This window comes from Daphnia carinata, chromosome 4 (genome assembly GCF_022539665.2).
Source record: "Daphnia carinata strain CSIRO-1 chromosome 4, CSIRO_AGI_Dcar_HiC_V3, whole genome shotgun sequence".
Lineage (NCBI taxonomy): Eukaryota > Metazoa > Arthropoda > Branchiopoda > Diplostraca > Daphniidae > Daphnia > Daphnia carinata.
The window spans coordinates 2,259,348-2,283,874 of NC_081334.1; the positions used below are offsets into that span (position 1 = coordinate 2,259,348).

The window sequence follows — 24,527 nt, forward strand, 5'->3', positions numbered from 1 at the left end:
TTATTTTATTTTTTTTTTCTTGCTGATGGTACCTCATTTGCATGATTGCGTGGTTGTGGTAAAAAAAATAGGCAGCTCGGATAATTTGATTTCGGCTTTGGCTTGCGACTTTTATTATCTTTGCATGACTCGCATCATTTCTTTTAGTTGCCTTTATTTTTTACGGTATTCTTTTTTTTTTTATTTTCTTTTTTCATTTGCGGTTTACTGTTTTTTTGTTTGTTTTTTTGTTCTATTTATTTATTTATTTTTATTGCTTATTGATTTACTCTAAAAAAAAAAAAACGCACGCTTTTTGTGGCGGGTTTGGGCACGCTATAGTAATCACAGCGACCAGTCGGTGGACTTGAGCTGCGACAATTCGATGGCGAGCCAAACCACCGACGACAGTTGGGTCGTTGCCGACTTGATGGAACACACGGAACGTTCGGCTATTCTGGTGGCCGCCGCAGCCGCCATCGCCATTGGAACCATCGACGGCGCGAGGTACCGTATCCATCATCAACCCCCCTCTAAAAACAAAATGGAGTCACCTTCTCATTTGTGTTACGCCTGGCTATGTCATTTAACGACATTGTGTCTCCTTGTTTTTTTTTTGTTTTTTTTTTAATTATTATTCGTCATATACGTTCGTCTAAATTTTTTGTTTTTGTTATTTTGCAGGAGACTGTCGACGGAGAACAGTTTGAAATTGGACAGCCGTTTGGTGCCGAATTTGTTCCGCGGAAGCAAGGACCAAGGTCAGCAGCAACAGCAGCAGCAGCAACAACAACAACAGCAGCATCATCCGAATGCAAGTGGCCAATCATCTGGTGGTGGTGCTCAACCCAAACTTGGCTACAGGAGCATGGTGTCGGTCGATGACGTACCCGAATTATTTGCCTCGCTAGACAGTAAGTAAAACGACGCCATTTGTTTTTCGTAACTCATCAAACGCTCTTCTGTACTCATAACATTTTGACGTTGAGAAAAACAAGGTGAACGTTCAGGACTATTAAAGGTAAAACAAACCGTTGTTCATCGTGAATGGTCGGACCGAAACGTGTGACATTAACCTGGAAAAGAGATGCCCCCTCTTTTTCATTGTGCATGTCCCCAAAAACAGCTGATCGTCATTCTCCCCCTTTTTTTTGTGATTTTATGATACCCGTAGAAATTTCCTGGGGAAAAAAAAAAACAAACAAAAGATGTGAAGAGTCGAACCATTTATAATTTTATCCAGCCCTTTTTATTTTTATTCGTTCATCGGTGCGTTGTCGCGTTTGATTTGAAGCGAACGTTCGCGTAAGGTGATTGATTGAATTGCCGGTAGAGACCGTTACCATAGGGACAAAGGATCGCGCGAGGGTAACGCGATGAGGAATGAAATGTTCACGCCACAAATTGCTCGATTAGTTGCCGTGGAATGTCTTTTGACGATTGAAACATTTTTTTAAAAATATTTACATATTTTTTTTTTTTTTTTTGGTTGTTGGTTCACCTCTCTCGTCGCGAAGACGAGTCTGCCATCTTGTGTCAATCTCACGAAACATCACGTACTGGTTTTTTTCATTTTTAGATTGCACATTATTCACGTCGTTGTTGTTGCATTTGTTTTGAATTAATCTGCCCATTTTGTTCTCTTGTTGAATCAAGATGGCAATTTGGGAAGACCGTTTCCTCTCCCTCGATGAACTGTTGGCTAATTTCGTTTTGCATTTTCCTCTTTTTTTTTTGTACATTTTTTTTTTTTTTTTTTTTTTTTTGTATTTCACCTTTCTTGAAAATCGTTGATTGTTCAACGCAGTCCTGCACTCGCCGTACTTCGAACTTAACTTTATGGGTAAGACATGCGATAACAAACAAAATACGAGCCGCACTCGTGAAAACAAACATATTTTTTTCCATCGTTCTCAAAATGTTCTATTTTTTTCTTTCTTTATCTCTTTTTATTTTTTATTCTTGCTGCCTTTTATTAGACAATGTTGCGACATGATTGTTGCCAATTAAGTAAATTTACTACACGAGAAAAAAAAAATAACAATTTAATGCTATGGAGAAAATTGAAGTCGATTCGTTAGAACGTTGCCACCTCCTCCCCGCACACGAACAGGAAAAGCTTGTTCTATTGTTTTTAGTTCTGCCGTTTTCGCTTTTGATTCGTTTAACGAGACTTTCTGCATCTACGTCATCAGCACGATAATAAACGTCTTAGCATGCGGACACTTTTGTGCTTGGCCAAACCGGACGAGGAGAGTAAGACCAGTGTTCGATGCACGACAAATCAATTGGAATTCTCAATTCTTTTTCAATTTTTATGTTTTTCTTTTCAATCCAAACTTTCTTTTCGTTGTTGCTTTATCGCAGTTGGCAATGGATTTCATCATCATAAATGTTTTTCTTTTTTCTTTTTTTTTTTTTCTTTTATATCATAAAGGAATAATATTTGTGAGGTGGATAGTATAACAAGTACATTTGTTCTTTTGTTTTTCTGTTTTTTGTGTTCTCTATGAAAATAGAATTGATTCCCAAGCCGGCGCAGCCGTGTGATGCGCCTCCTCTCTACTTGCGACTGAGAATGGGCAAACCGCTGAACCGCAAGGGAGCCATGACCACACCCATCATGTCCTACGGAAAGAAGAAGATGAAGCCCGAATACTGGTTCAGCATCCCCAGAGACAAGTACGTGTTGCCCTGGTCGCCATGGAACACGCCAAACCTTAAGCAAAAAAAAAAAAAACCCTATATAATGAGAGAGAGAGAGAGAGAGAGAGAGAGCCATTAGAGTGAAAGCGAAGGACAGAGGGATTTGCGGCTGTAATGAGCCGGAAAAATAGATCCATTGCTGCCCCAAATAACAGCAAGTTTGGGGAATTAAAAGCACAGAGAATAATCTGGAACACAAAAGTCTAAGGACCTTGATACGTATCGATTCCGGATGCTTTCGCTTTAATCCGACGAAAACCAGTTTTGACATTGACTTGTGTTTTTTTTGCTGTTATTCCCCGTTAAAGTGTACGGTCGACCTACGTGAATGTTTAAATGATGTTCACGTTGCTTTCTTTTTGATTTGAATTGACATCAGGGCGGACAGTTTGTGCCGTTTTTTCTTGCTCTGGTCGCCGGACGTGTACGGCGAGCCGGGCGATGCCGAGAGCGTGGCCAAGCGAGGTTTCGAGCTGATCACGGACGATCTCGAGTGGGAGGAGCCGAGTCCCGTACGAAGGCAGAAACCTGTCAAGAAAACCAAGGGCTCGAGCGGTGGCAAAAGGAGTGGCGAACATGACGTCAATGAAGATGAAGACGACCCGCACGGAGTCGCCTCAGATCTGGCCAAAGAATCTTGGGAGGTACGGCCATTTTATTTATTTATTTTTTTTTTTTCTTTGCATATTTCCATCATTCCGTAGATTTCGTTTATCTTTTTCTTCAACGAATTCTTTCTTTGATTTGCGCGTCAAACGTTTTGATTCTCGTGTCTTCTTCTTCTCGCTCTTTCTTCATCATCTTTTTCTTTTCTAACATCTTCGAAATTCTACTCGATCGGTCGATCATCAATCTTTGCCGGTGCACGACAACACGAATTCGAATTCAATCTTTAATCGTAAACGAAATCGATGTAAAACAAACCCAAAACAAAAAAGCGTGCCAAAGCCCCCTATGTCCGCTTGTTCACCATACTAAAGACGCAAGCTACGCTCTTCGAGAGCGACCAGGATGAGGTGGGCCAACATTCCGTTATTGTTGTTGTTTTGTTTTTTAGTGTGTTTGTGTGTATAGAAAAGCTGTGCACCTTTTAGTTTTCGAATTTGGTAGAATATTTGGGATTTTTTTTTGTTTTTTTTTGTTTTTGCCCATTTTCTAGTCCCCGATCTAAACACACGTGCGAATTCACAGTGCAAATGTTTTCTCTCTCACACACGCGGGCACATTCACCATAACGGGTTGGCTTTTCAGTGACCTTGTTTCGGTTATTCACCTGCATCTGCAGTGAATCACGACGACATTCTCTTTTGTTTTGTTTTGTTTTTCGCGTTTTTTTTTTTTTTGAGAGGGGTATGCCAAACTTGACGGAACGTGACGTCACGTTGAAACTACGTCGTTTCAATTATAGTTCATATCTACTTTTTGTTTGTTTGGACGTTTAATTTGAAGCTAGATTTCATTTGTTTTCCCTTTTCTTGTTTTTATTTACCTTTTTCTATTTTTGTTTATGTTTTATCTGTTTGTTTTCCCTGTGTGCGTGTGTCGTTTTGTGCGTGATATGACAGGTTGGTGAGTATTTAGGTGTGATGCGATTGCTACGTTCTTTTCGCCCCGCAAACATGTCATTCAGTCTTTTTCCCTTTGGCTCCCGTCCCACACCTGCTGCCATCTAGCGTCAAGGCTCCGCCCATGAACAATCTCGTTTTTATTTTTGTTTGACTAGGGAATACGACACAAGGATGGGAGATGACAGAAGATTTAGTAGAAACAAAAAAACTAGTGATAAAAACAACAATTCGAAACAAAAAATACTATCCGTTTTGGCAGAATGAGGAGGAAGGGATTGACCTCGCCCACTTTTTGGTTCGGTAATCCTGTTCGACTCCACCCCGCCAGGCGTACGGTGTACCCACTGCCGTAGTATAAAACATTCTCACATACTTATTGAGATCGTTAGTCCGCTACACAGTTTGGCTCCCTGCGTCCTCATTTCATTTTCTCTCGTTCTTTTTTTCCCTTGCTCGAATTGACGTTGCATTTGGAAAGTTGGCCGGCACAGTCTTCAGCCGTCGTGAACCGTAGCTCTCCAGTCTACATTCAGCCTTCGGCCGTGTGCCATCTGCTGTGCCAAGAAACCGAAATTTTTATTCGAAACGTGTGTCGGTTCATTTTTGAAACGAAACTCGTAGCCAAAAAAAAAAAAACACAATCCAGATGCTTTTCGCCAGAAGAAGATTGACCCCACCATCCACCGTTGCTGTGACGGCTTCTGTAGGCCCATTTTCTTACTAAAAATTACAGTCCGTCGTCCTGTTTTTGTGTCTCCTGGCCGTTTCATTTCGTTCGTTTTCTATTCGATTTAACAATTTCAAAAAAAAAAAAAAAAAAAAAAGCAAAATTCGTTTTCTCGTTTCGTTGGTCCATTGCGCCTCAGTCCATGTGTGTGTGTGTGTGTGTATGTTAATGTGCCTTACATTTCAAACTTTCCGAGCGTGTGGACAAGTCGATCGGGTGAAACAAGTTCAGAAACGGGTTTTCAAAAAAAAAAAAAAGAATTTGTTTTTTCTTCGAAATTTTCGTATTCAAGTTTGTGATAGTTTTCGTGCCACGTGATAAACCAATGATCAATTCCTTCTTCCCGTTGATTCGCGTCCTCATTTAAACAAAACTCTTCCTCATCTAGCTCATCCGGCTTTCAGTTGTCACCCACCAAGAAATATTTTATTTTATTTTTTTTTTTTTTTTCAATTTTTCTCTTCCTTTGCCATTTTTTCCCCCCCTTCTCTTTTTAATTAAAAACGGAAGATCGTTAAACATATTTTACGAGTAAAAACAAATTAAAAAAAACGAAAAATGGCTGAAACTTCCTCAGCAACCAAATTGTCCTTCCGGACTAAATCGAGCGGCCATCATTCCAAGAGCTTCGTCTCATTTGTCCAATTCTGCAATCGAATCAAAAAGGTTGTATTGGAATTATCCTCTTATTACGTTTCTTTATGTCATCTTCTTCTCGGTATTTTTCGACGCCTTTCCTACTTTCAAAATCTATTTTTATTTAATTTCGACCTAACGTCGCAAACGCAAAAGGAGGTTAAAGGGAGGGTGGGAAAAACGAAAAAAAAAACGAGTTCATGTGTCAATTTTAGCCGCAAATGTGTGCGCGTACGACCTTGTCTTTGATTTCTCCGGCCGAAAGTTTTAGGGAAGGGTGGTCAAAATCCTAACGCAAATGCCGCACATAGACACATAATCAATGCATTTTTTTTTTCTTTTTGTTTTTAAAGGTAACGTTGTTACCCTGAAGCCATTGCGGCATACCAGTAGCAGGACACGTACCATACCCATTTTTTTGTTTTTTTTTGTTTTGTTTACCCATCTAGGCGATCGTTTTGCATATCTGTTTCCGACTGACCTTGTGTACTATGTCGCCATTTACGTCTTTTATTGTGTCTGTCTCACGTAGGCATCGCCTACCCACTTAAGGGAATGTTGTTTCTTAATGGTGGCTTCCCTGTTATTCTTTACACTGACCTTCCCTTTTTTTTTCCTTTTTCGCAATACCCAACGCGATCCGTAGTATTTTCCCTATCACAAATGATATATTTAAATCCTTCACTGGCTTTAAAAAAGAAAATGCCTTACACCGCCTGGAATGTTTTGGTTATCGCTCTGGATGCATTCATTCGTATGTCGGTGCTATTCTATTCAGTTCGGCTTTTTTAAAAATGACGAATGCCGACGTGTACTCATCAATTTTTCTGATTTCTCTATTCATTTATGCGTGCCGTGAATAGATCGTTTCACTGAACGAAGAAGTACGTAGGGCGTTGTACGGCTCTGAACGTTTGAGCGCCCTGGATCTGGACTCGTACCTACCGGATTTGATCGGCCCCACAGAAGTGCTTACCGATGAATATCGCAAACAGCTGGCCAAACACTTGCCTGCCCGCGTAGAAGGTATGACTACACTCTCGCCAACTAAATCAATACATTTTTTGTTTGCTAGTGGGAATATTAACATATAAAATTGCCATCTATTTCAGGGTACCCATGGACGTTGGTTTTCAGCACGTCTCAGAACGGTTTCAGTCTCAATTCGTTGTACCGTAAAATGATCGGCATCGATAGTCCCATTCTACTGGTGATAGAAGATACGCAAGGGAATGTAAGTCGGATTTCGAAATTGAATGAATTTTTCTCGATTGCTGGTTGATAACAAATTCATCAATGTGAATTATCGGCACACGATCGCAGGTTTTTGGCGCCATCACGTCGTGCGAAATTCGTGTCAGCGAGTCATTTTACGGCACGGGCGAGTCGCTCCTTTTCGTCATCAACCCAAAATTACAAATTTATCCGTGGACGGGCGACAACTCTTACTTTATTCAAGGCAACAACGAAAGCTTGGCCATCGGAGCTGGAGAGTAAGTAATTTTTCATTATTCTTTTATATCTTGTATTTCATTGCGTTTTTGCCGCGTCTCGTTTTCATCACGTAGTCTCCGATGAATTTCCTTTGTTTTTTAATTGGAAACATTTCATGGCTGAAAATGAGCGAAAAATGCCACAAGTCCGTTTTAAGGGAACGTCCTCGCATAACGAGGAAATTGTTGTCGAAATCAAAAGTTGTAATAGCCTTCATAGAATTGTTTACCGCCAAAAAAAAAGAAGCTTGACGTTATGTTTTACAACCGTTTACGATAGTGGCTACACGCTTAGTATATATTTATGGCCATGAAATCCTCATGTAATCATTTCCTTATCGTTCATTTCTTTCTTTCTTTCCCTTGTCATACTCACAGTGGTCGTTTTGGATTATGGCTGGACGGCGACCTGAACCAGGGACGCACGCAGACGTGTAAAACTTTCGGCAACGATCCGCTCAGTCCGGACGAAGACTTTTGGGTCAAGACGCTCGAATGCTGGGCGTTCATGTAAAAGGCGTTCACTTGGTTGTTGATTGTACTCTTAAATCTCTCTCTCTCTCTCTCTTTCTCTCTCTGTCTCTATCTATCTGTTCTCACTCACACACTCACAGACATACACACATACACACACACTCATCCCTCACGTAAACACCAATGTAACACAAGACCTTCCCCGTTTGTTTTTGAATTCCCTTCCCCTTTCTACCTCCTCCCTTTATCTGCCCCACCTTCCGTAACCTGCATCACTTATCCCTCGCGCCAAAATAAATATCTTAGCTCTATATATATATATATTCTAACCAATGATAGAAGAAGAAAAAACAAAAAAAGAAAAACAAAGAAAAAAAAAAAGAAAAAGCACATCAAGATATTTATCTTGTATTGTTGTTCGTTAGTGAGAGCGGTTTCGTTGCGATTCGCTCTGTACGTCATTTTTTTTTAAGAAACCGTGTGCGTGTTAATAAATACAGCTCTAGAATGAGAGCCGAATCGGCGCCCAACCTGCCCGTCTTTTTTTTTTTTTTTTATTTCTTTTTTTGTACAGATGACATTCTAACATAAAACTTCCTTCTTTCCACCCTCTTTATCTCAATTCTTTTCTTTTTGACGGGCTAAAAACAGAAAGGGTTGGGTCCGTCTAAAAGAAAAGTGAAACCCCTCCTCAACTTCCAACGTCCATCAAAAACAGGTTGTTCTACCTTTATTTACACGTTATTAGATTTGTTTTCCCAGTTGATGCGATTGGCAAAGTGAAACAAGAAAAACAGAGATTGAAAAATCATTTTGCATCCGCAGCCCGTAACCTTGTAGCCGGCCACAAAGTATGCATCCCCCATCGAAACAGTGTTGAGAAACAAAAGAAACGAGGCGTTGAAACAAACAAAAAAAAAAAGGTCGTTGTTGGTATAATGTTGATGTCATCTAATTGTTTGGTTGCGTATATATATATATCTCTTCTGTATAAGCAATACACACACAACATGGCTTTCACAATCAAAACATGGGCTTATCTTCGATTTCGAAATGTAGGCAACGTGAGATCGACTTGCGTGAGGCCATGTGTCATAATTAAAAACTGTTATCTTTTGACTGGTGCCCCCGTTAAGCCTTTCACACTAGCATGTTTTATTGAGTTGTTGACAACATTTTAGACGATAGGCGCAATGGTTAAGACGACAATGATACGTTATACGACGGTGCTTATAGGCTGGCCGTAAAATAAAAAGGCTCAAGTTGTAGCCATATTTGTATTGGCATTGGATTAAGATATTTTGAAAGAAAAGGTAAACTGACGTGCAATATATTCTTGTCATATCTGAATGACGCAAATAATTTAATCCTCAATAACCAATATTTTTATATACTTTTGACGCACATCAAATCATTGATATCTGTTCACGTGTTCTTACCGTGGGGGGCCCTCAGTTTGAACGGCAAGGACAACAAACTCTATCACCCACATGGCAAGTTGATCGCGTTCATCGAAGATAAAGATCAACAAATGGATTAGCTGGATTTAGGTGCGTATGTACAGTATCGATTGCAATTGATTGTTTGAAGTTGGCCGAGTACGAGCGTCATATATACATTCACCGGTACAAAGTCACAACAACGTCGTTGCGCACACCTTGCCGGTCAGGTAAAATTACAATTTCATGAACCATGTCCGATTATCAACTAGGAAAAAAGGTAAACTTTGCAATTCCAGAACGCACGTAGGCATATGAACAAGCTTTAGTTTTAATTTTTTTTTTTTTTAAATTGTATTCAAGTTTTATCCACGACGAGGAGACGAAGAATCAAACAAACGGTAAGCTGCAAATGAAAGCGGAAAGTTTGACCATAAGACGAGCTGGCCTACTTTTGCTTACTTAGCTATTTAACCTCTTCAACGTTATCGGTGCCAATGCAAATCAGAGAAAGATAAACTCCAGTTTTAATAATGTCATGGCCATTAAGTCGAGCAGGGTAGGAAAACAGCTATTGAACGAAAATAAAATCAAAACTGATTTGGTCTACAGTCTATACTATCCCTACAGGTAAGGTTTTCTTGTATTGACCTGAAAAAATGTCCAGCCGTGCAGGACCTCCAATATAGACGAAATTTTGTTGAAGCAAAACGATTAAGATTTATACTTGAATGGAAATGAGTTTGAACGGAATTGTATTTGTTTTCATTATATTTTAGCTACTACCAAATGGTAAGTTTTTTTTTAATGATTCCATTCGTTGTAAAAAAAAAATTTAATATGTATTGAAATTGATAATTGTAAAATCGTATTTTCTCCTATGGAATAGGAAACATTACGCATTTACGGTTACATGGTTTGTTTTAGATAGCTCTTTTTTCTTATGGAAAATTTTTTTTTTTTTAAGGTTGAAAATTTTGTATTAACCGTCATCTATCGATGGATGTAAAAAGCTCACGTTTTATCCGAATGTCCTCGGCCTTGTAATGTAGGGAGCTCAAACATCAAAACTAGCGTAAAATAAATAAGTAATATAATAACTACTTTAATTTTGGATTTAAACCCTTGAAGAATTCTGTATTACGTTGTTGGTAAAAGGATGAAAAAAAAAACAGATTTACATTAAACAATGTGTACTGAATCGTTGTTATTGAACTACATTTTATTTGACTCAATAAAGGGCTGGCATACAGAGCCCAGGGGAGAAATGTTTGAGGAGGGGAATTCTATGAATGGTGACGATGATCCGTTGAAGTTTGAAGTAGTGAAGACTGAAGAATGTAAAATAGCTTTATAAAAAAAAAGGTACGTTCATTGCCGGTATTGCAACGGGGTGAAGAGAGATACCAGTTAGAGGGGTGGGATACAATGGAAAGTAGGCGGGAAAGGTTAAAAGCCACCAGTGAGCATACCAACTACTAAAATGCTTAAAAGAACAAAAAGGCTACTGCTCTCGTATTATCAAACTTGTAAAATATTTATTTCAAAATATCATATTCTTTATTTCAACATCTAAAAATAACGAAGGAAGCCGCGTAAACTGGCGAAGATGGATGCCTTGATCAACTGCTTCTTCACAGATTTACCGTGCTCGGCGCGTACGGCAACTGAGAATCTTAACATAAGTCTGGCAACGCTTTTATCACATAGCATATCGCTATGGTTCTGTCTTCGGCTTCACCATTCGTGTGAACACATAATTTCTTTGATGCTGATCCTCGTGTAAAAATTTTTTCCTTCTTCACGCTCATTGTGAAAACGAAATGTCCGCTTCATTTTAGTGCTAGCTTTTTCCAATTTTAAATCCTTTATTTGATTAGTTTGTTTTTGTCCAGCCGTGCTGACGGAATATTTTCAAAAAAGCATTTTAAAAAGTCTGCCCTTGTTCCAAAAACACTGTATACTACCATCGAGCCCTCGCCCATATCATTAAAAGAATTTTCACAAATTTCAATTACATCTTTCGCCTAGTGCCGTAATTTTTCGTTTGCACTTGAAACTGGAGTTTCGTTAACGGTATGTAAACTCAATTTTTATATTGTTTTCAGTAATGTGAAAAGGGTTGCAGACAATTAACAACATTGTTTCTTCTTTCTGGCAGATGAGATGACTAGTGTTTAATTGGAGATATGAGTTGTTGCCTAGGCAGCTGTGTTTTTGTTTCCAAGTAATAGCTCGGCTTATCCATCTCTAGCTTGCACAGCAGTCTGAAAATCTTCAGAAGTTATATGCCAGCGTCCAGAGGACGGAGTAGTGGGAGGGGTATGGGTGACACTGCTGCCAATGAAAGTCTAGCTCAGAGAAACCTGGTAGACATAAATGTGGCCACCGTTGAAGAGCTTTCCACCCTTGTAGGGGTAGGTCGCAGTAGAGCTGAAGCCATAGTGGAAACGAGAAATGTAAGTTAACTGTTTAACTAACACTATATTCAGTGCTGTTCTTTAGTCATTCTTTCTTGTTCCTAGTCTCTCGGAGGATTTACTTCCATTGAAGATCTGAGTCTGGCCCCTGGTGTGGGGACAAATCTGATTGAAGCCAATCGCCAGATTCTAACAGTTTCAGCTCCAGTTCAGTCATCTCAGGTTAATACTAGAAAAGCCAACACTCGGAACAGGTAAATTGAACAAAGCTTGCCACTTCTGTTGTTTTGCTCTGGGTGTACGATAACCTGATTCATCATCTACTTAGTTTTGTACAAAGTTGCCTACTCATTGTTAACTCAAATTGGTTTATTTCTATATAACAAATTTTTTTGTCCCAGAAGTAGTGATAATACAAGCGCTCAACCAACTCCGAGCACCACACCAGTGATATCTAGTTCAAGTGATACTGCGGCTGAAGATCAGCAAAACGACAGCGGAAGCAGCAGCAGCAACGAATGGGGTGCTTGTCGATTGAGGCAACGCCGGTCGACTAGCCGAATCAATCCGCTTCCAGTTGGTAAATCGGCTTCGCTTCGACAAACTCGGAGCAATGACAGTGCCATTCAGTCACCTTCACCTCTCCCCACGACTCCTACCTCGTCAACACCCGCCGCACCTGCCATCGATGCCAGCAATGTGCCCCTTAAAGAAGGATCACCCACATCGGAAAATGAAGATGTTGTCAGACCCGGAGCGGTAAGTCTTTGTGATATCATTGAATATGTAAACATGGTGTGCAATCAAAATCGTGTCTTAGACCAAACGGAAGTCGGAGTCAACAGTGGAAATGTCTGCCGAAGTAGCCACAGAGAAAAAGACATGTCGAAGGAGTGAAGGTGTAGATTCATCTTCTTCCTCAGTCTACTGCCATGTTCACCGGAATCCAATCCCTTCGAAAGACAACCCTCCGCCAGGTTTTTGTCAATGGCTTCACACTTTCCAAGTATTGTTATGTTTTTTTATAATCACTTAACGAGTTTTGATGCTAAAAATCGTAATCTTTCTTAGTATTGGTCGAACGCTGAGCGTTTGTGTGCCATTGACCAGTTAATAGAACTGTGTGAGCCCACTCAGGTCCGTCATATGATGGCTGTGATTGAACCACAGTTCCAGCGCGACTTTATCTCGTTGCTGCCCAAAGAACTGGCCCTGTATGTGCTCAGTTTCCTCACGCCTCGCGACTTAACTCGCGCCGCACAAACCTGCCGTTGTTGGCGAGTCCTGGCTGAGGACAATCTCCTCTGGAGGGAAAAATGTCGTGAAGCAGGTATCGATGATGTTCGTGATACACTGAACAAACGACGTCTTCGTGGATCTTCCCATCACTCAAGTCTCAGTTGTGGTCTTTCTTCCCCCACTGGATCCAGCCAAAGCACTGCGCCAATTATCACTCCGTCGCCGTGGAAGGTGAATAATCCAGGATCATTGAGTTGGGAATCTGAATCAAAACTTTTCTTTCAGGCGACTTATATGCGTCACCGGAATATCGAGTTGAATTGGCGAGTGAGGCCGATCCCACAGCCAAGGGTACTGAAGGGTCATGACGATCACGTCATAACTTGTTTACAGTTTTGTGGCAACCGTATCGTTTCCGGATCGGATGACAACACGCTCAAAGTCTGGTCGGCGACTACCGGAAAGGTACCTAATATGTGCCCTATCTATACACCATCAAATAACGAAAAAAATAATCGCGAACAAATTATTATGAGACCAACAAAATTCATTTATTCTTATTTCACATAACAGTGCCTGAGGACCTTGGTGGGTCACACTGGAGGCGTCTGGTCTTCTCAGATGCAAGGGAACATAATAGTGAGTGGAAGTACAGATCGAACCTTGAAAGTCTGGAACGCTGAATCTGGACAGTGTTTACACACATTATACGGCCACACATCTACAGTCCGTTGTATGCATTTACACGGAAACAAGTCAGTTTGTTTTTAATTTTCCTCATTAAAGTTACAGTAGCTTTCGCCACTGTCAAACTAATTTAATAACATCAATACTCTTCTAGAGTGGTGAGTGGATCACGGGACGCCACGTTACGTGTTTGGGACGTGGAGACAGGAGAGTGCTTGCACGTTCTTGTCGGCCACGTAGCCGCCGTTCGATGTGTGCAATATGACGGGCGCCTTGTCGTTAGTGGTGCCTATGACTATACTGTCAAAGTTTGGGATCCAGAGCGAGAGGAATGTCTTCACACTCTTCAGGGACACACCAATCGGGTCTACTCACTACAGGTAAGGAGATGTGAACGTTGCTATTTTGATTTTATTGATATCTAATGTCTATGGCAATTTGAAATTCAGTTTGACGGCATCCATGTAGTCAGCGGATCATTAGATACTAGCATTCGGGTGTGGGATGCGGAAACTGGAGCATGCAAGCACACATTAATGGGTCACCAGTCCCTCACGTCCGGAATGGAACTGCGCAATAACATCCTGGTCTCGGGGAATGCCGATTCCACCGTTAAAGTTTGGGATATAATCAGTGGCAAATGCCTTCAAACGCTTTCAGGTATAATGTTCTATTATGGAACGGGCTCATTGTGCAACTCATTAATGCCAACTGTTTTTTAGGAGCTAACAAGCACCAATCGGCTGTCACATGTCTTCAGTTCAATAATAAGTTTGTAATAACTTCGTCAGATGACGGAACTGTAAAGTTGTGGGATGTAAAAACAGGTATAATTTTAATGGTAAACATGTTTCGTTGTAACCAATTCGAAATTAATCGGATATTGTTTTTTTACACGCTACTCTAGGCGAATTCATCCGGAATTTGGTTTCTCTGGACAGTGGCGGCAGCGGAGGTGTCGTTTGGAGGATCAGAGCCGATGAAACGCGTCTGGTCTGTGCTGTTGGAAGCCGTAATGGCACTGAAGAGACTAAGCTGCTCGTTCTCGATTTTGATATCGAAAGCAAGTGATATTCGTCATCGCCAGTTCACCGTCTTACTCCCCCTCCTCACCGCCCTACTTACGTCGTTTTCGGTCCCGTTTTTCCGTCTTAATAAGGTTGCAAAGTCGCTCGTTCGGCGGACTGAGGAACACAACACTTTTAATTAAAATAAAATACAAAAACAAACAACAGCAAAAAAGAAAAAAAAAAGGAATCCGAGGCTACGGAAAAGTTGAGTTGATAGGCAACTCAACATTTTGGAATTCTTCTTGGCTATGGAATTTGTGTTCGTCAAACCACTTTTTCCAGTTTGTCGTTATCAGATCTTCCGGCGTCAGGAACAGTCAACTGCAGTTACGTGCCAAGCATGATGACAACAATAAAACTGCCACGACACTCACAAGAGAAGGGAAAACAAGTCGGGTCTGCTCCGAGGCGCTTCAAATGGTAACGAACCCCGAAGAAGAGACTCGGAAAAGCCATGACACACAGGGCTTTATAACTTGTGATTTCTTGTGTCTTGTTGATTTATTCCCTCCCTTTTCACCCCCATCACCATCTTATTCGTAATTCATGATATGAAAGCATCTGTTGAGATCAACTCATCATCATTCATTAGTAGTCTCGTACACTTAAATCTGATTAAAGAATTTAATTTATGTTCAGCTGTGTCCCGAAATTTAGTTTCATTTCCCACAAGACACTTCCACAATGGCTCGGCGCTTCTTTCCATGCCAAAATACACATTATCAGATTTCAATTACTTTATTTCAAAGGTTGGTGCACTACAGCAGACCCGTTGGCGGCTCAATAGTATAAAAATTTGACAAAAACTCCAATGCTAACTGGGCAGCATTTTCTTTTATTTTTATTTTTTTTTTTTACCTTGCTGATGCCGCGGTGTTGACGATTCGGGGCAGTGACTTGCTAGTTGAAGTGCTGCGTAGATGTAATAATAGTGAAATTTGAAATTTTGCAAAAAATTAAAAAGTGGGAAGGATATTAGCCTTCCCACTTTAGTCAAAACCTACAAAAAAACTACTTTTTGAAATTCGACTAAAATTACGCGGAACAATCAAAATTGAACGCAGATTTCGATCAAGTACTGGTTTTCCCGCCAAACCAGCGATTTTACCTATCTAATTACAGGTACAGCAGAATCGCAACATCAGCGCCACCTGGTAACCATTAGGCACCAGCATTTTTTTTTCAAATCTGAGCAGATATAGCCCCGTTGATGCAACAGATTTAACCAAAATATTTGGTATAGATAGACAAAAACAAAATCCACCATCGAAATCGAATTTTCGTTGTTTTCATGTTTTTCATTTTCTGCAAAACGACGGATCATGGTTTTTATACGAAATGTGGCAGATGTGGATCGGTTAACATAGTTATGGGGTTATGGTTATGTCAACCTTTGGTTGGCAAAAGCAGAGCAGCTGACAATCTGTCGGGCGTACCGATGTGAGATGTCAGAAGCAGACTTCTAGTAACTCAGCATAACATAGTACCGTCTCCTCCATAATTTTAGACGACGTCTTGTACGTCTCATCAATTTGAATTCTACTCCAACTACTAGATTCATTCTTGCTCACAGATGTGAGCAATTAGCAAAGCAAGCGTTATGTGGATACGAATGGCTACACTAGATGGCGTCCGATGCCACGATAGGTGGCGTTTCCAGTCATACTACGCTCGGACGCCAGTAGATTCCAATATTAAAGTGTCTTGGAGGGTCAGCACACTAACAAGTCAGTTACAGTTACTTGAACAATCAGGCGTTGTAAAATGGCGTCAAATACCGGAATACTCTGCGTTTGAGTACTGAGGAGCCAATGGACCGTACGACGCGCAGTTCCACAGGTTTCTACAGCAAGGTGACTACTCCTGGAATCTCCATGAGCTAATGTACTAGTTAAGTTTTCAACATGGCTTCTATAGCTGCGGCGGACGTGGGCTTTTTGGTATGGAACATGCTGCTTTTACGTGAACGAACCTCGTCAAGGTAAGCAAATAGAAGCGCTGCATGGAGTGTATGACGTTATTTAATCCATGTTTAAGTTAACAAACAAATCCAAGTTGAACTAATTCACTATATTCATATATCTAATTATATTTTTAAAATATTTTGTGAGATGTTGTCAGCCGTTAAATGAAGATTTCTTTTCACTATCTTAGGACTAAGAAGGGTTACAGGCAACAGGCAGTGAAGTGGCAAGACACTTGAATTATCAACATAATAGTTTAGTAGGTTCAACTGATATTTTATCTAATTTTGTGCATTGATCATAACTTATTTTTTGTTGAAAACTAGGTTTCAGTGTTCAGGGGCAAGTCACTGCTAACAAATTAAAGTAAGGCACAATTCAGAATCTTTGTTTTCTTAGTTACACATTCATTCACAGTGATGTTAAAGTAGAATAATGTTTACTTTATCATTTTATACCAGATTGCTGTCAATCTTTGCTAGCTGATCATAAAATGTCATGTGACTACATAGTTTGGTTTGCCTGTTTCAAGAATTGATAGCCAAAAATTATGCATTAGTTATAGGTAGTTATGGGTGCAAAGAAGCAACTTTTTTTTCTGACATCTACATCCTACATGCACATTAACATTGAAGGAAATGTCTTATTTAAGTAAAGAATAAAAACATTTACTTTTGCATTTTATTCCAGGTTGCTGTCAATCTGCTAGCTGATCGAATAAGATGTTGTGTGACTACATTGCTTGGTTTGCATGTTCCATGAATTTTAAACAGAAAATGATGGTGAGGTTTTGGTGGAAGCAACATACTTGAAAGGTAACAGACAATATTCTTCCTGTAACATGTATGACTCATAAATGTGGTCTGTTTTCCCTAATGGCAAGTATGTCAAGTTTCATGATAATGAGAGTTGATAGGAAAAAGTTTTATTACTTGAAATGGTGATTAACAAGTTACTATTTTTGTACAAAATGAAGATAACCTATTCCAAGAATTTATAGTAGAAAATGATGCTGAGGTTTTGTGGAGAGCGACTTCCTTAAAAAGTATGTATAAAAAAACAAAGGCAAATGGATTCCGGTAGTGTAAAAATTTCTTGCTTTCGTGCCCGTCTGATAGCGTGCATTTCAGTCGCCTTTATTCCCGATAGATGGCGTTGATGTCATGAATACGCTGAACGTTTCTGTTGTAGTCCAACAGATGGCACTGAACATTTCTGTTTAAAGATGGCACTGAACATTTCTGTTTAAAGATGGCGCTAAACATTTCTGTCAAAAAGATAGCGCTAAACATCTCCATCGAAGACCGATAGATGGCGCTAAACATCTCCATCGAAGACCGATAGATGGCGCTAAACATCCCCGTTGAAGACCGATAGATGGCGCTGAAAATCTTCGTTGAAGACCGAAAGATGGCGTTGAACGTCTACTGAAGTTTGATATCTGACGTTGCCTGCTAGCGTAGATTAGCGATGTCTGTTTGTAACATTCTTCACTGTTTTTCATTAATTCAGGTATTTAATACCTTCGTGGTTAATTTTTATACTCGTATTTATAATTCGTAAGCAAGAGATTTTAGGTTTGTCGGATCCGAATATTTAAAACAAATGCAAAATATTTTTCCAGGGACTACCACTGGTTTTCTTCTGAAATGGTGTGTGGAAGCCAATCAGGAATTGTAAGCCTTTGATTAATTTTATGGGTAACTGTTAACTTTTACAAAAAAAAATTTTATAAATTAAGCTGATGTTTGTTTAATTTTCTTGATATAGGTGAGATGAAGTTATATGATGAATTGGAAAAGGTATGGATAATTTCACTTCCACACATGTTGGTATTTTTATTTATTGAATGAATTCCATGGTTGATCTTTTCTTGTAAAATCATTTCTTCTTGACTCTTCTAGTAAAACAAACAGACTACATGTGCAAATAATTATTGTAGGAAAAATCACCACCTGTGCACAAGTATACAACCTTTTGTCTATCCTGTTGAGTTTCAGGTGCAATTAGTTGTTCAATGCTGTGGTGATGACACTTAAAACTGGCTGCCTAACATTCAAAAAATTGTTAAATTCCTTAAGGTGAGTTGTGGAATTGTAAGTTAATAGACTCCCATAGTAACTTAAATGAAATACTATTTCATAGGTTTACCATTGTTTTGCTGCTAGGTCTGAAATATAAAGCTTTATTCAGGTAATCAATCTATAATACCATAAAATTTATTTCACAGCAATAAAGTGAGAAGTAATCAACAAAAAATTTATCCCAGGCCCTTGTGATCTTAAATTTGATCTACTGGTCCTAGTAAAATTCACTTTGGGTTCTGAGAAGGCCAATAATTTTTAATCTGTGGATGTGTCTAAAGAAATTGCATTGGCGCTGCTGGTTGTCTAACTGGAATTTTAGTTCTTGAATGAGATTCAGGTTTGATGATGCAGGTGTTACATTAATGAATTACGCTCTAATTCACTAACATTTCAAGGACCAATTTCTTCCTCTTAAAATTTACTTGTAAGTAAAAATGAAGCTTTTATATAATTATGTATTATCTGCGTAACTTTTTCCTATTCAATAGGAAAGGATTTTGTTCATTCTGGGAACGCATCTATCAACGAAGGAAGCTCCAATGGGACGTGTCGTATGTTGTACGTGTATATATCAAATATGTTATCATTTCCAGTTGTTTCACCCGAAGCTTCTCTCAGAAGAATATGCTAAGCAATCAATTCACGAGTCATTTAAGGTATGAAATGTATATATGAATCAAGAGTTTTTATGCTTAATGGAGTTTTACTGTCTTATTATAGATTAATAATAAATTTTGACCTGAAAAAGTTCCTTGTTTGGGGCAACGTACTGAATGAAGCATTATGATTAGATACACTACATGGAATTTCCATACTTTATTGACATTCTCATTTAAAAACGGTATTTAATATTTTAAAAAATTGAAGTGCATATCTGGGCTCCCTTCCTTTCCGTAGCCCCGTTTCCCCTTGACTCGTAATAAGCCCGTAGGGGGTCATGCCCCTACTGTACGGTATATATAAAAATAACATATACCGAGGTTTGGAGGGCTCTGGCCGGAAAGGGGACGTGGAGGTCCGCTTAGTCCGATGATGTGTTCACGGAGGGCGACGTGGCTACCCACAAATCCGAACTAAAGGTTAATCGCTCCAGTAAAAATGTTCCAAATCTTCGGCTCTTCTTCCGGCTTCTCTTAGCCAATCACCGGGTAATCTCCCCGGTGGGTCAACAAGGCAGTGTCTCCCCCTGCCTGGGTTGACGGCAACTTTTGAAAGGGCTATTGTGCCTTTTTAAAGTTGCAAAAATAATTATAATGTGCAGAGAATTGTTAATAAAATTTTGTTCTAAAATATTTTTTGCAAAATTTGTTACTTTCATTGTCTGTGTACGCTGTGTTCGGACATTACATTTATCAACCGTTTTTTTTTTAATTATCTTGCTCAATCAAATACCTCTCCTTTATTGCTTATGCCACCTTTGAATGTAAGTATTGTTTCCATCAGTTTATCATTTATCTGGGATTTGAACCACAAACCTATAGCATTCCGGCACAGCGCGCTACCATTGCGCCATGACTGTCCTTACAAATATTAGTTTAGATTTTGATCCGTATGTTAAAATAAGTTCGTCATTAGGTTATTATGGAATGCCTATCATGTTAGTAACAAATTATAGATGGCATAATGGCAAAGCTACTGGTTAGCATGCTAGAATACTTGGGTTCGATCCCCATACCAGTCAATTAAACAACTAAATAAAAAAATGCAAAAAATAAATAATGTTACAAAGCATTTTATTTTCCCTCCTTCCACCCACAAATCCACCACTATACATATTCCACATAATACAACATACAATACATACAAATACACTTAACTAACACGTTGGCTGCCACGCCACTACTATCTACTATAGCTACATCGCTATCTAAAGGATAGCGACCAAGGGGGACTGAGGACAGTCCGGGCTGAAACGGCGATGAGACCTTTACGGAAATGCACATCCCAGGTCTACATCGCCGTCTCGAACAAGGGATTCCCTATGGTGCATTGCCTATGGGCCATTCGGCCAATCTTGGGCAGTGGCGCTGCTCCACCCCATGGCAGATAGCCATGGAGCAGAACAGCGCGGCCCGTCCCTGTCAAGCTACAAAAAAAAGGGGATAAAAGGTGGGTGGCAGCCAACGGGTTAGTTAACAATAAACATTGCAAAACACACACAATACCAAAACGAAGAGGCGAAGACGCGGCGACCACGAAGCGAAGACGGGATGGCGGGCGAGGCGAAGGCGGGTCGACCACGAGGCGAAGAAGGGATGACCGGCGGGGCGAAGACATGGGCGACGGGCGAGGCGAAGACGCGGCGACTGGCGAGGCGACGGGCAAGGCGAAGACGCGGCGACTGGCGAGGCGAAGACGCGGCGACTGGCGAGGCGACGGGCAAGGCGAAGACGCGGCGACTGGCGAGGCGACGGGCGAGGTGAAGACGGGCGTGGAGAAGAGGAAGAAGGCTTTGGCGACGGGCAAGGCGACGGGCGAGGTGAAGACGGGCGTGGAGAAGAGGAAGAAGGCTTTGTTCTGTATCGTAAATGTAAAGAAAAAGAATTACTTAGTGGGAAATAAAAGATTGCTGATGTAGCCAAATGTATGAAAGCAATTTGACTTACTTTTGTTGTCCAATGGCTAGAAATACTGTAGGGCCAGCAAATAGGCAGCAGACGGCAAAGAGTTGGCAGTCCTATGGTTGAATATTGAATTTATCAATCACACAAACTATACTAGGTATGAGAAAAGTTTACCAATGCCAATTTAAATTGTGTTGAAGTACATGTCTTTGTCTGTTGGTAGACAACTACCGAAATGGCTGTGGTTACAGTTGGCACTGCAGCATAAGACGAATTTGGTGCACCTGTTAGATTACAATTGACAGGAGACCATAAGCGGTTAAAGATTAGAAGAATAATATTATGGTATTCCTACGCATAGGATTTGCATCTTTGGTGACATTCCTCAACGGGAAGTATCCTTTACAAATGAAGTTTCATGAGCTAAACCTTAAAAGCAAATCCGTCAGTGAGATTCTGATAACAAAACATAAGTCTTATACCTCTCAATGAGCACCAGAATAGTTTGATGAATGCAACATAATGGGTTGCGAATAGTTTTTTGGTTTGACAGCTGACATAGGTGATTACAAGACATGTAACACAAAAACCAAGCATTTTGTGGGCTTCACTTGCAAAACACACTCTAGGATGAAAACACACAGAACCACCATTAGATTTTCTTGAATTTTCCCTTGGAATACGACATACTTCACAAAAACTTTCGAACACAGGTTTCACTACTCCCAGTCACCAAGTAAGCAGTGGCACAGCAGCGTCATCTTGTTTTCCAATTAATAACCGTAATATTCGTAAAAATTGAAAATCTTGTTTTTTCGAGACGGGAACGGCACTGATGTGAACTCTTTTAACAAACTTCTTGAGCGTGAATGACAAATATGGGGGGCCACCTCCCCCCCCCATATTTGTATCATTTCAATTTTATTTAAACAAATGCAGCGACCAAAATCATGAACAGCATTTTTATAATATAGCGATTTAACCTGTTTTTTTACTGTCTTTTATTTATTGATTCAAAAACCTAGATATTTCTAGGAAATACATAATTTGGGTTCACAATTCAACAAGAAGCTTGATTGCACTTCACATCTAGAAATTTCGCAACTTCACACATCTCTGGATTTCAAGCTATTAAACATTAATGCTGTCTGACAATACAGTTTTCTTTGTTGAACAACTGCAATATTATTTCGGCCATATGTTTCACGGAAAAAATTCTCCACTGAGACAAGGACGTCGATTGAGCGTTGTCGTGTGCCTATTTCAGTTAAATGGATTACACCTTCATTTTTCTGCTCCGAATACATCATTTTTGCCTGGAATTTTGTTTTGAATGGTATAGTTAGAATACATTGCATTGTGTTCATTAGCTTAGATCACTTACTTTTTGTCATACGTTCTTTAATTGCGTGAGGCTGTGAAATCGTCGACAGGCGATATCTGAATGAGGAAGTCAGCAAAGAGATTGCAGACTCTTGAATAAACTCAATTCTGGGAATTACGATTATATCGAATGCAAAATATTAATAGCTCACAGTAAAATGAACACTAAATGAATCTAATCAGCTTTACACTATCCAATTATAACGTTGAAAAGAAAAAAAAAAAAAAAAGCTATTTGTCCGCATAAAAGAACCAACGCAGACTGGAAGTTTAACAAAAATAAGGAAAAAAATTAATTACGCAAAAAAAGTTAATCAGTAGCGGTCCATCTATCAGCCACAGAATAACAGAAATGTGATTCAGCCCAATCTAGAAAGCAAAATATTTTTTTGTTTTGTTATTGAAGAATGTATGTGTTCACTACAAACAAAAATGAGTAGTTGAAATATCTACCATAAAATGCCACTTTGAATGGCTGATCCTCCGTCATACAATGTCCTTCCAAAAAGTTATCAAACAGTTAAATTGTGTGTCATTGGCTGGCTGCTCTATGTGCTAATGAAAAAAAAATGTTGGGTAAACCCATTCAAAAATTCAACGTTAGACATATACTTCTTCTTAACCTCCTGATTTGATCATCCTTGAAAATGACTGCTGGACAGATTAGGAGGCATCCGTAACATTACATTAGCAACACAGTTTTACCCGGGAAATCCTAAAAGAGAGAAAAAGAACAATTAAACTGTGTTGCATTTTACTAATAAAAAAGAGTGAAATATTTTGATAGTACATCAAGTTTTATCCTACAGCTGATTAATGGTAAGACAAATGTAATCATCACCCTTAGGGTAGACATTTTCCGAAGTCCTGTTCGCCATGTCCCTGCTTTCTTTCAGCAGCGTTCCACCTAAAATGGCAAATGTTTGATTAACGTTAGAAAATTAGATATCTCTGAAGAAATGCATTACCCTGTGTAACATACTTGACGATGATGGAGAATCCTTGTTCCATCATGCAATAAGAAGCTATATGGCAGTTGCCAGAAAGCCTGGATGGAAAAATCTATTCATTAGATTAATATTGATGGAATTTTATTGTACCATTTGCCTTTCAATTTATTCATTCGATGCATGTTTATGGGATTTATCGTACCATTTGCCTGTCAAGCATTTCCTACTGCATAGGTGTTCGGGAATAATCACGGCTGTACGAACTTTGTGCTACAACTTGAATATGGCTCGTTGTTGTATCTGCTGAGGGCTTACATTACCGAAGCTGACTCTTGCTCACAGTTGGGTAAATCTATTAGATGGATTAGAATTTTCATTGATGTGACATAAAGGATGTCATCTAAAATAATGGATGAGACGGCACTATATTATGTTGACTTTCTAGACTGCTTCTGCCACGGACAAATCACACCTGCACGCTCGACAGATCGTCAGCTGTTGGTAGTGTAGGTAGATATAGTCATAATTAGTTAACCGATCCACATCTGCCATATTTCGAAATCATCGCCCTTCGCTTTACAGACGTATGAAAAGAAACCGTGAAAACTATGGCAATATGGCAACCCGTTTTACCCAAATATTTCTGCTGCATCGCGCTAGCGCTGTAGCGTACTGGCGCGCTAGCAATGTATCAAATATTCGGTGTATTTAAAAAACGATTAACTTAATGAAAAAATAGCAATTTTCCCGGAATCAGCATTTAATTTTGAGTATATCTTGTGATATTCAACCAATGCCGATGAGTGCCAGTTTTTGCAGAATTTTTTTTTAAGCCCGACTAAATAAGCCTGACTAAATAAGCCCGACTTTTCTTATTTTTTCGTTTTTTACGTTTAATTAAAAAACCATAAGACCAATTGAAAAATAAATTTGATTTCCATGATAAGCATTCGATTCTGAATCGAAATCATTTATTTTAAGCGAAATTTAAAATTTACCCAAAAATGAAAAACTGCAAAGGCTATATAGCCTTACCACTTTCGCCAAAATCGGCCAAAAAATGACATCTCTTGGAATTCGACGAAAATCACTCAGTATAATCAAAATTTAACGCTGATTCATAAAGTCATTCATCTTCTTG

The 24,527-nt window shown here is 39.5% G+C and overlaps 2 protein-coding genes and 2 long non-coding RNA genes across 17 annotated transcripts in view; 3 read left to right on the top strand and 1 right to left on the bottom strand.

Moving 5' to 3' along the window:
* The window catches only part of LOC130695067 (oxidation resistance protein 1-like), a 28,144-nt gene extending 20,031 nt beyond the window's left edge, over positions 1-8,113 (top strand). For 5 of the 9 annotated variants that reach the window (XM_059495063.1, XM_059495062.1, XM_057518182.2 and 2 more), the window contains 10 exons: positions 322-486; positions 664-893; positions 1,787-1,822; positions 2,499-2,661; positions 3,065-3,329; positions 3,624-3,701; positions 6,480-6,642; positions 6,729-6,850; positions 6,940-7,109; positions 7,488-8,113. In XM_059495063.1, the coding sequence (XP_059351046.1) occupies positions 322-486; positions 664-893; positions 1,787-1,822; positions 2,499-2,661; positions 3,065-3,329; positions 3,624-3,701; positions 6,480-6,642; positions 6,729-6,850; positions 6,940-7,109; positions 7,488-7,623 (1,528 nt within the window). In that variant the 3' untranslated portion in view covers positions 7,624-8,113. The remainder of the gene's footprint in view (positions 1-321; positions 487-663; positions 894-1,786; positions 1,823-2,498; positions 2,662-3,064; positions 3,330-3,623; positions 3,702-6,479; positions 6,643-6,728; positions 6,851-6,939; positions 7,110-7,487) is intronic. The other 4 variants (XM_059495060.1, XM_059495059.1, XM_059495061.1 and 1 more) reach the window with 4 other exon arrangements.
* A 2,612-nt stretch (positions 8,114-10,725) lies between these two features.
* Positions 10,726-15,112, top strand: LOC130695072 (F-box/WD repeat-containing protein 7-like). 2 transcript variants are annotated; one of them, XM_057518188.2, is made up of 12 exons: positions 10,726-11,098; positions 11,184-11,481; positions 11,548-11,696; positions 11,844-12,201; positions 12,263-12,448; positions 12,514-12,912; positions 12,967-13,146; positions 13,255-13,436; positions 13,523-13,748; positions 13,818-14,028; positions 14,091-14,195; positions 14,276-15,112. In XM_057518188.2, the coding sequence occupies exons 2-12, from the start codon at positions 11,311-11,313 to the stop codon at positions 14,437-14,439; spliced, it is 2,331 nt and encodes a 776-aa protein (XP_057374171.1). In that variant the 5' UTR covers positions 10,726-11,098; positions 11,184-11,310; the 3' UTR covers positions 14,440-15,112. The 2 variants fall into 2 exon arrangements, with proteins under 2 accessions (XP_057374171.1, XP_059351172.1); XM_059495189.1 differs by having other exon boundaries at positions 11,847-12,201.
* Positions 15,113-15,891: 779 nt separating this feature from the next.
* On the top strand, positions 15,892-19,730 carry LOC130695073 (uncharacterized). 5 transcript variants are annotated; one of them, XR_009002256.2, is made up of 14 exons: positions 15,892-16,291; positions 16,356-16,419; positions 16,593-16,661; positions 16,729-16,768; positions 17,093-17,447; positions 17,521-17,914; positions 18,027-18,102; positions 18,173-18,204; positions 18,403-18,483; positions 18,548-18,595; positions 18,672-18,826; positions 18,885-18,913; positions 18,978-19,145; positions 19,210-19,730. It is a non-coding gene; the product is annotated as an uncharacterized LOC130695073 (long non-coding RNA). The 5 variants fall into 5 exon arrangements; XR_009002255.2 differs by having other exon boundaries at positions 17,093-17,217; positions 17,379-17,447; positions 18,672-18,913; XR_009002254.2 differs by having other exon boundaries at positions 18,672-18,913.
* A 2,445-nt stretch (positions 19,731-22,175) lies between these two features.
* Positions 22,176-23,786, bottom strand: LOC130695074 (uncharacterized). The gene is made up of 8 exons (XR_009002259.2): positions 23,589-23,786; positions 23,405-23,484; positions 23,227-23,343; positions 23,049-23,151; positions 22,890-22,991; positions 22,737-22,805; positions 22,438-22,493; positions 22,176-22,369 (listed from the first exon to the last, which is right to left on the bottom strand). It is a non-coding gene; the product is annotated as an uncharacterized LOC130695074 (long non-coding RNA).
* Between the last annotated feature and the right edge of the window lie 741 nt (positions 23,787-24,527).

Excerpts from the sequence above, each read along its gene's own strand:
- LOC130695072 (XM_057518188.2), top strand. The coding sequence starts at position 11,311 with ATGCCAGCGTCCAGAGGACGGAGTAGTGGGAGGGGTATGGGTGACACT. Across the intron at positions 11,697-11,843 it reads AAAGCCAACACTCGGAACAG|AAGTAGTGATAATACAAGCG; the intron begins GTAAATTGAACA and ends TTTTTGTCCCAG. Across the intron at positions 14,196-14,275 it reads GTTGTGGGATGTAAAAACAG|GCGAATTCATCCGGAATTTG; the intron begins GTATAATTTTAA and ends ACGCTACTCTAG.